This window comes from Merops nubicus, unplaced genomic scaffold, assembly GCF_000691845.1.
Source record: "Merops nubicus isolate BGI_N331 unplaced genomic scaffold, ASM69184v1 scaffold23148, whole genome shotgun sequence".
NCBI lineage: Eukaryota > Metazoa > Chordata > Aves > Coraciiformes > Meropidae > Merops > Merops nubicus.
In genome coordinates this window covers 227-9,509 of record NW_008628029.1, presented here as the reverse complement: position 1 = coordinate 9,509, position 9,283 = coordinate 227, and the positions used below count along the sequence as shown (strand labels likewise).

The 9,283-nt window shown below is 43.6% G+C and overlaps 1 protein-coding gene across 1 annotated transcript; it reads right to left on the bottom strand.

Moving 5' to 3' along the window:
* Positions 1–5,445: 5,445 nt before the first annotated feature.
* Positions 5,446–9,074, bottom strand: RNF114 (ring finger protein 114). The gene is made up of 5 exons (XM_008946550.1): positions 8,928–9,074; positions 7,748–7,854; positions 6,819–6,933; positions 5,834–5,941; positions 5,446–5,651 (listed from the first exon to the last, which is right to left on the bottom strand). Exons 2-5 carry the CDS (start codon positions 7,852–7,854, stop codon positions 5,586–5,588), a joined length of 396 nt encoding a protein of 131 aa, XP_008944798.1. The 5' UTR covers positions 8,928–9,074; the 3' UTR covers positions 5,446–5,585.
* Between the last annotated feature and the right edge of the window lie 209 nt (positions 9,075–9,283).

Below are 9,283 nucleotides of genomic sequence, written 5' to 3'. Positions count from 1 at the left end.
TTTCCCCACGGGTATGGCAGTGTGGGTCAAACAGCCCCAGTGGGGTGCACGCTCCCTTTGCCTCTGCTCATCAGCACACGTTCCCATGGGAAGATGCCCAGGCCTTGCCAGTGGATGCTTCAGGAGCAGTGAGCAGACAGAGCTGTCCCCCTGGCCTGGCAGTCAGAAAGCCCAGCCTGGGATTCCAGCTCACCCCATCCCTCCAGCCATGTGGGGATTTCCCTGCTGGAAGGGCTCAGGGCACGTGTCCAGGCACCTGCTGTGGGAGCTGCTCTCAGATCTCGGCCAAGACAGCTGCTGGCGGCGGGAGGAGAAGGGACAGGACCTGCTGGGAATGCTTCCTAACTCCCAGCCAGCATCCAGCTCTGCCATTTGGAAAAAGACCCGTGGTGCCAGGCCACTCGTGACTCACCCATCACACAGCCACCAACCCCTGCTGACCACACATTACTGTTTAGCCACAACCCACGCGAAATGCAGAAGTGGGGCACAAAGCTTTCCAGTGGCACAGCTGCAGTGCAGGGGGCTGAGCCCACTGTCAGCCTTTCCTCAGGGCAGGAACTGCTTGGAAAGCTCGTCCTGCCAGCCAGTCTGCAAACTCTTCCCCTGCAGCCACGCGCTCTGGAGCTGGATCCATCCCTCCTTTCCTGCAGAACTGCTCCTGCACTTCAACAGGTGTCTACCTGCATAACTCACCCCTGGATCTGCTTGAAGTTCAGGGGAAAAATCCTGAAGGCTTTAAAGAGTGTAAATCACAGAGGCCAGGTCCACCCTGTTTCTCACAGAGGTGCAGCAGCTGGCAGTGCAGGGGGCAGCAGCCTGGGTGCTGCCACAGGTGCCTCCCCTGGTGCCCCCCCACGCTCCTCCACCTGCCATGGATGTGGTTATGCTGGGGACACACTTATGAGGAACCCAGCTAGGCAGTTTTCTTTCAAGAAGCAAAGCCCTGCTCCTCTCTTCTTTCTGAAACGTTAATAACCAGATCTGTTCCAACCAGTGTGTGGAAAACAACTTGCATGTTCTGGAGGAAAAATTGAGATTAAGGGGGAGAGTGACCCGACCTGCTTGTGCCTGTGAGCCAGCAAGCCATGGGACAGAGCACAGGAGACCAGAGGGGAGGGGAAGCTCTGCAATGATTCACGGGCTGGAAATGGCAGTGCTTTCTCAGCCGTCCCACCCTGCACCAGAGCGCTGGGGTCTGGCAGCTGCTGAGCCCCAGGGTGGTCAGAGCAGCCCTGCCACCAGCCCGTGGCACACCTCCAGACCCACATGGACTGGCCCAAGGAGCTTGGAGGCACACAGTTACTACCTCCAGAGCAGCAAGTCTGCTGCAAATTCTTCTTTGGCCCCGTGGCTCCATGAGTCATCTCAAATACCCTGCTGCTGAGCAAAGATCCTGGCGCCAAGGAAGACTGTGTGATGGGACAAAGGGAAGTTCTGGCCATGAGGTGCAAGGCATGAGGTGTGTCCTTCACTGCAAGACCAGAGAAGCTCCCTGAAACTCACCGCAGGCCCCTGAGCCGGGGGGAGGAGGACGGGGACGAGCAGAGGGCCGGGAGTTGTGAGCACTGGTCTCTCCAAAACGCACGACCTCCCTCTGCTGTCGGCACACGTCGTGCGGCCACCGCTCCAGCGCTGCAGCCACCACGCTGTGCTTATTCGCCCTCCGTTCAGGCCGTGCAAGGAAACCCAGAGGCATGGGGCTACTAAAACAGCTCCCAGAAGCTCCGCTGTATTGTTTGTTTAAAGCTCAGTGTCTGAATCCCAGGCAAAGACAGAACAAATGCAAGAAGAGAGACCCAAGCCTGTAGCGCCAACACTTATTTTCAATAAGTGCTGAGTATTTTCTGGAGTTTTGGGGGAGGAAAAGGAAAGTTTTCATAGTGGTTAAAACAGTCCTTGTCTGTATCCCCTGGAGAATTGTGTAGTTTACCCATGAAAAGTGAATTGCTTTTGAAGCATGGACCAATGTTACAGTGACATGAAACTTTGCATTAGAAAAAAACAAACAAAAGCCCACATCCAAAACAGGCATATGCCCCATTGTCATTTTTAGTATATTTAAATCAAAGAAAGGCTTTAGGACTGCAAACATCCCTCATTTGCTTTTCTGTGATTTAACATGGCCTTAGTATTGCATGAAAGATTAATCCTTCTTATGCTGGTTTTACCAGCAACCATCCACTATAGCAGGCCAAAGGTCTCAAAGCAAATTTGCTGTGCTTTTGTCCAGCAGGTGACATGAAGACCCAGAATATACCATTAATGCTTTACTGTAGAAGGGATCCTTTAAAAGACCTCATCCCCCTAGTGTAAGCAGACCATGGGCATGTGTTGCTGTAATTCCAGATGAAGTGATGCCTTTGTTAGGCAATTAATGCTGTCAACAGTTTACCAGCCCTATTAAGGCCCATCTTTGACTGGAGACAGATTGATTTAAAAAAAATAGCTCTACTCATTCTGTCCCTCTCCCTCTGTGCTAACCATTCTCCAGAGGTTGACTTGTGCCAGACACGGGGAATTTCACAGGTCCTAGGCGGCTTGATTGTGTTATCACCAACATTGGCACTTGGGATTTGCTGGGACTACAGGATCAGCTGCTGATGAGGTGAAAGCAGCTCTGGCATAATGTTTCACTCTTCTGCAACACACCACTGGATTTAGAAGCCCAGACTAGCTTGTTCTATAAGGCTTTTTTTCATCCCAAGTTTCTGCATGGAAATGAGATGAATCAAGGCTATAGATGAACAGACGTGCCTCTCAACAATGTCTTTTTAAATGAACCAACAAATATCAGTAAGATATTGCACAGTGTAAACACATTTGTACCTGTTAGGCTGATGAAGTCAGCAGCACTGAGACACAAAGCTCTTCAGCATCCGGAGTAAGTGGAAGCCAATGGCCAGGTTTACCTCCAAGCTGTTCTGTGGATGCTCATCACAGCAAAGCAGTGCTAAGAATTCCTCTTACCAAGCTAGCTTCTTACTCATACACTGATGTAATCAAAGTAAAAGCAGAATCAGCATGCATTTTCCAGCCAGTGTTTTTAGTCTGTGCTTTCTGTGAATTAATTCCCATGTAATACATTGATGCAAGTCAACCCCAAGTTGTACAGTCAAGGAATGGGTCTGCATAGAAAGCGGCAGGAAATAAAACCCCAAAACCTCAGCAAGAGCAGTTTCTGACTGTCATTGCTGCAAGCCAGCCTTCACCTCCTCAGCCTTCACCTACAAGGACAACACAAGGATGTGAACATCACAAACTGGACAGCCAAGAGTTAAAGCTACAGGAAACGTAAATATTTCAACAGAAAAGCCCTGCTGGACAGTCACGCTGCCTCAGTTCAACAGGAAACTGTGTTTCTCTGGCTTACAGGAGGATTCACCTACAGGGCTGCACCTGCAGTATTCTGGCCAGCTCTAGAACTTATCTGAACTCCATCTGAGCTATTTTTCATAACCTGCACAGTCTACTGTTTGAAAGATTATAAAGTCACAACCAGTGAAACGTATTTAATGGAAGCCAAAAGCTGAAGCCTCTGCCTTTGTCAGTGTCTATTGTGATCCCTGCAGTTTCTCACAGCCAGCAAGAAGCTGTTTTGGGGAGGTGCAGAAATGAAACAAATGGACCACACAAAAGAAACTGGAAGAGCTGACACAAAGGTAGGATTTTATAAATTAAACAACCTTTATTTGTAACTGGTCTTCAAAAGTCAAATACATGACAAAGCAATTGCTTGGAAGCTTCTAACTTCTCCTTAAACATTTTATCAATTGCATGGAAGTGCACTTAGAATAGTAGCAGAAATCTAGATTCCCATCAGTGGGTATCAAAACTGCGTTCTAGCCAGAACCCAGAAATCCCCATCCCACCACTAATACGTTGCTATCTCTTTCAGATCAAGCATTAAAAGTCATCAACCCCAAACACAGCACTTTTTCCATAGTACTGTGGGATTTCTTCCCTAGCCCCAACTGAGCTTCCAGTCACCAAGCAGGTACTTAAGGCTGACTCTGCCTCAGCCCATACCAAGTTGGGGAAAACATCTAAAACCAGGTTCAACTCAAATATGTCAGAGGTCTGGCTGGATGCAAAGTTGACTCGAGAGGTTTTAGCTGGGGTGTGTTTCGTTGTTTTAAGGGTAAGGCTATGCTGCAGTCTGCAGAATGCAATGATACCAAGATCACTGGTCAATAAATTAACTAGTACTCAGTTCTGTGGTGGTGCAGGTTCACTGCTCCAATTAAACATGCTTAAATTAGGCTACACATCTCAACACTACTGTGATTTACAAGTTTTGGTCGGGTGTCTTAGATCATTAGGTTTCAGCATCTTGAGTGTGCAGTTAATGAAAACAAACTACAAAGGAATCTCTACAGTAAAAGTGTAGACTTGAACACAGAGTATCCATTTACTACGTACTGGAATTGTCATCCCGCTGTCCAGGTTGTTTTACCTTTTCTTTGAAAGCCATACTGGCATACTATACATATAATATTATATGGAAAACAATCTAAGTACAGCTTCAGCTACTTTAGCAACACCTAAATGCAGAACAGGAATTCAAAATACCTGCTAAGATCTGTAATGCAGAAGGCAGTGTATGCAAATGCTACGAATTATTGGTAAGTTTTGCTACCAGCTTGCCTTGAGAGATGGAAAAACTAGGAATATATACAAAAATCTTAGTTGAAATAGAAAGCAGAGGTATTGAGAAAAAACTTCTGAATTTCCCTACCAGCATAAGGCTTAAAATCACTAGAAAAACAGTTTCAAAACCACCAATTAATCACAAAGCCAGCAAATATGGTTAGTATTTGCTAAGATTGTTTTAAAAAAATGCATTTTAAATAAGACCATAATTACAGTTTATTTTCCAGGCTAGAAATTATGTTCAAAGTATGGAAGAAAGTAACAATCATGCATAGAAATAAATACTTCAAACTAGTTGCTTACACAGGTGCAAAGATTTGCTGAGAAAGTTTGTAGTTTGAAGACTCATACTTGAAGACATGTTTTCCATATAGTTGAGAGGCTGCATGTAAGAATTTAAACACTGGGAAACATTATGAAAACACAGGCATCATAGGTCACTTTAACTGAGAGCTGGTCTGACAATTACAGTTAGCACCTAGAGGTCTCACTGAAGGAAAAAAGAGCTACAAGTACACCTCTCATACTATCGTTTAAGATATATAAATGAGATTGAGAAGAGATATTAATTATTAATTAGTTCAGGCCATTTCATTTGGAATGTTTTTGGTTTTAGATGGTCAAGTGAACACAACTGAAAAAGCAAAAAAAAGGCATAGGTAAAGAAATTTGTTTCCTCCATGTCCACCTACAGTTAGGCTTTGTGTGAAGCAAGTCAGAAAATCAGGCTGACAGGGTTGAGTGGCACAGACCATACTAACAAAAGACTGAGGGTACAGAAATATCAAACCAGGATGTGAAACTGAGATAGGGATTAAAGTCTTCCGTATTTCTGGACGCCTGAGTTCACCTTGGGATGTACAGGGAGAAGTGCAAGGGTGCTGGGCATTTCCCCCTCCTGGAAGCTTGGTTTTGCAGTAAATCTCATTGGTTCACTTGTCCCGCAAAGAACGCATCAAAACCTGTGCCATCATATCATCCTCATCAGCGTCGTAGTCCTGCGAACAAAGGGCAACAGAGACACTGACTGCAACAGCCATGCTGGTCAACATCACCAAACCAGAACAGAGACCAGCTGTCTTTGACCTGGCCTTGCCAATAATCTGATTTCTCTCATGGCACCCTCTGCACAGCAGTGGCTATGTAAAAAAGCTGCACTGCAAGGAGAGAGAACACATACCACAAAAGTATCATAGGAAAAGCGATGTCGTCTCTGAAGGTGCTCCATGAAGTTAGCACTCCTGTAATTGGGATCTCCCCATGGCATCGAGGCACAAATTGGGCAAACCTTCAAGAAAAAACAGAAAAAGCCAATTAAGCCTCAATGGCTAAGTGCTTTAACGTTTACAGTAGGAAAGGTAGGACAGAGAGCATGGGAGATTGAAGGTGGAGGTTTGTGAGAGTCAAGCAGATTGCTGGGACATTTAAATACACAAGCCTCAGTTAACCCTGAATGATTTTAATTCATGTCTTAGATCTCTGATATGGAACAGCTTCCTCTTCTTTCTGCACTTTGAATATCAGAATTCACCACGGCCGTTTGCTTCAGAAGATTTCAGCCTTTATTTCTCAGGAAGTTTCCTTGATGCCCTTGCAAAGATCACTCCTCTCCAAGAGAAAAAAAGGAACTTTTTTTTTTCTAAATCATTTGGAATTCCCAAAAAAAAACTTTCCACAAAAATGAAAAGTTTCAAATTTGGTTCCATATTTTTCAATTCCTGTTATATGAGAGGGAGTATCAGCAGATAAAGATTACTGCAATGATATACAGTTTTTGCAAGCATTTTCCCCAGTGGTTTATAGTACGTTTTTGCTGACGACTGCAAAAGGGAAAATTAAGTGTCCGACATTTTTCTGAAATTATGTTTTATTAATTTGGTATTTGCTACCGTGCCTAATTAACTTTGAATGTCTACTATTTTTCAAATATGAAAGGAGGATATGACCTAGCTGCAACAGGAATAGAGACAAGTCACCTCCAAGAAGGTATCAAAAACCAACACCAAAATGATGTAAAAGGTAAATACGTGAATAACATACCCACATTTGACTTTAAGAGGAATAATTATAAATATGTACTTAACTTCATCAGTCTCTAATTCATTGTTTCAAAGGGATTTAAGACTAGACTTCATTGCAATTCTTGCACCAAGACTTTTTATTACCACTTGTTTTGCATCCATGCTGTGCAATGTCTTGCAGTGTTCAACTAGTCCCTCTTGATCAAAGTTTTTCTCGCTGCAATACGGACAAGGAAAGGTGAAGCGATTTGGGAAGTTCCTGGTTGGGAGAAGGAAAATAAGTGATTTATCACTGTCAGGAAGTTAAAAGTAAGAGCTTTAGGACTCAATAGTCCAAGGTTGTCTTACCAGCTCTTAAAAAATACAAATTATTCAAAGCAGTAGTCTTATCCTGTGGAATTAAGACAAGCTAATTATAACAATCCGTTTGTAGACTTCTAACAGTAGCTTAAGGAACTTTTAACAGTATCCATATTTACACAGAATGATATTTCTTCACAGATGTTATAAATGCCTTTTTTTTTTCCTTAGCTTTTTTTTTTTTTTTAAATGCACAGGGTACCACCCAGTATGCTACAATGAGGAGGAGTGCACTGGCCACACTCCCTCCCAGCTTCTCGTGCACCTCTGCGCTGGCAGAGCATGGCAAACTGAAAAATCCTTGACTTTGGATAGTGCTACTCAGCAACAACTAAAACATCTCGTGTTATCAACACCACTCTCATACCGAACCCAAAACACAGCACTGTGTCAGCTACTAGAAAGAAAATTAACTTTGCCCCAGCTGAAACCAGAATGCTACCGCCACACGACAGAAAGATACAGGTTTTATTCTAAAAATAGCTCCTTCGACTGAGTCCCCTGATCTGAAAGACGCCTTGTGCACGGACTAAGGAGAAAGAGCAGCTCGCCTCTGCACAGCCAGTTGCAAGATTAAGGCTTAGTTTTTAACTGTGTGAAAGGATTACAACAATTAACACCCAAACGAAGCAAAGAAGTAAAGTCTGTTTTTACTGCAGAATTTTTTTGTGACAAAAAAAAAAGGCAAGTATCTTCAGAGAAGAGTTAGGTACCTGGTGTTGTGAAGTGGTTCTTTAGTTACGGCTTTCACACCTTCCATTATATAGTTCTGGTACTTTGGACAGGAGGCCGCGTGGCTACGCATCTTTGAGAGATACATCTGTGCAGGCAACAGTTGCATAGAAAGGTTAATTTAAACTATTTCCAGTTATGTCTACAATTTCAAGCAGAGGTAGTAAACAGAACAAAGCAGCTTTCTGCAGACAGCATTAAAGCAGGAAAATTCACTTCAGCTGGTGGGGTGGAAAGCTTTGAGATTATAGATTAGTTAACCTGTAACTTTGCTCCCTGTAATATTTTACAAATACAACACTGCTCAGGACTTTGCTTAACCCATACTTAGAATGCATAAGAAAAGCTTCATATAAAGCCAGTTTACCTGACCACTGAGGAGAAGAGACAGTGTATGGAAAATAATTTGGCTTTTAGTACAGATCTTGGTGTAGACTGATTGCTAATTGTTCAACTCCATTAATGAAAATTCAAATTTACAATAAGGAAATCTGTAATTTAAGGCTCTGTAGTTTTCTATCAGCTGGAATGAAGACAGAATGACACTTCTCATGAAATAAAAAGTGAAATTACATGAACTGTTACCCTCACCTTACTCTGTCTAATTATCCTTTTCTTGCTCTTTTGCCACCTGCTAAGATATTTGATTTTACACTCAATTAACGCCAAGAAGCCAAACATAACAAAGAGAAAGGACATGACAGAAGGATGCCATATAGGTATTCAATGCAGACAATAAATCTATAGAATACACCACCCATAAGACAACTTTGACTCATAACCATTTCAAACAAATCAAATACATTTCTGTTTAAGCACCAAAGAGATCACTATCTAAAACCCACATCCAGTGGGCTCCTCCCACAGAGACACGGTCACGGAAGCAACTTCAGAAGCAGTAATTCCTGTAACTTTGAAATAACTCTCTTAAATTTGAAATTCACTTTCTAAAGAGGTAACTATAAAAAAAAAAAAAAAAAACAACTGTGCAAGGAATGTCAACATTTGGGTGCTGCCTATATAACATATCTTTAGCACTTGTCAGAGCAAACATTTTGACCTGATTCTGCAGAAAGCTGAGGAGCAAGCACTTCATCTCCTCCTAAGCAGTACAGCCAAGCAGGCACACGTCACGCACTTAATTTCCAAATGCATTCATACTTTTTTATTGCAGCCATTGCAAGTGGCTTCTGTCGTTTCAATTTGCTTTTCCAAGTCCAGAGCTCTGCTACCAGGCGACAGGGTGCTGCGGCAGACACCACACACCGGCTTCTTCGGCTTCAGACACTCTTGCAGGCAGGGAGTGCAAAAGCTAGGGTGGGAGAGGAACAGAAGGAGGTGAGACCAGCCCTCCTGACACGCAGCATGTATCCAGAGGTGCTTCGTGTTTCCTGCCTGAGCAACAGGGGACTCAAGAAATGATATCTAGTAGAAGAGCAGCGTGCTGACACGCGTGCATGGAGAGAGGGAGGATCATGATTCCATCTCGTCCCGCTCAGTGTTATCGGCTCTTTGAC

Coding starts and splice junctions, on each gene's coding strand:
- RNF114 (XM_008946550.1), bottom strand. CDS start 7,854: ATGTATCTCTCAAAGATGCGTAGCCACGCGGCCTCCTGTCCAAAGTAC. Junction 6,934..7,747: donor GAACCACTTCACAACACCAG/GTACCTAACTCT, acceptor TCTCCCAACCAG/GAACTTCCCAAATCGCTTCA. Junction 5,942..6,818: donor GCATGGATGCAAAACAAGTG/GTAATAAAAAGT, acceptor TTTTTCTTGAAG/GTTTGCCCAATTTGTGCCTC.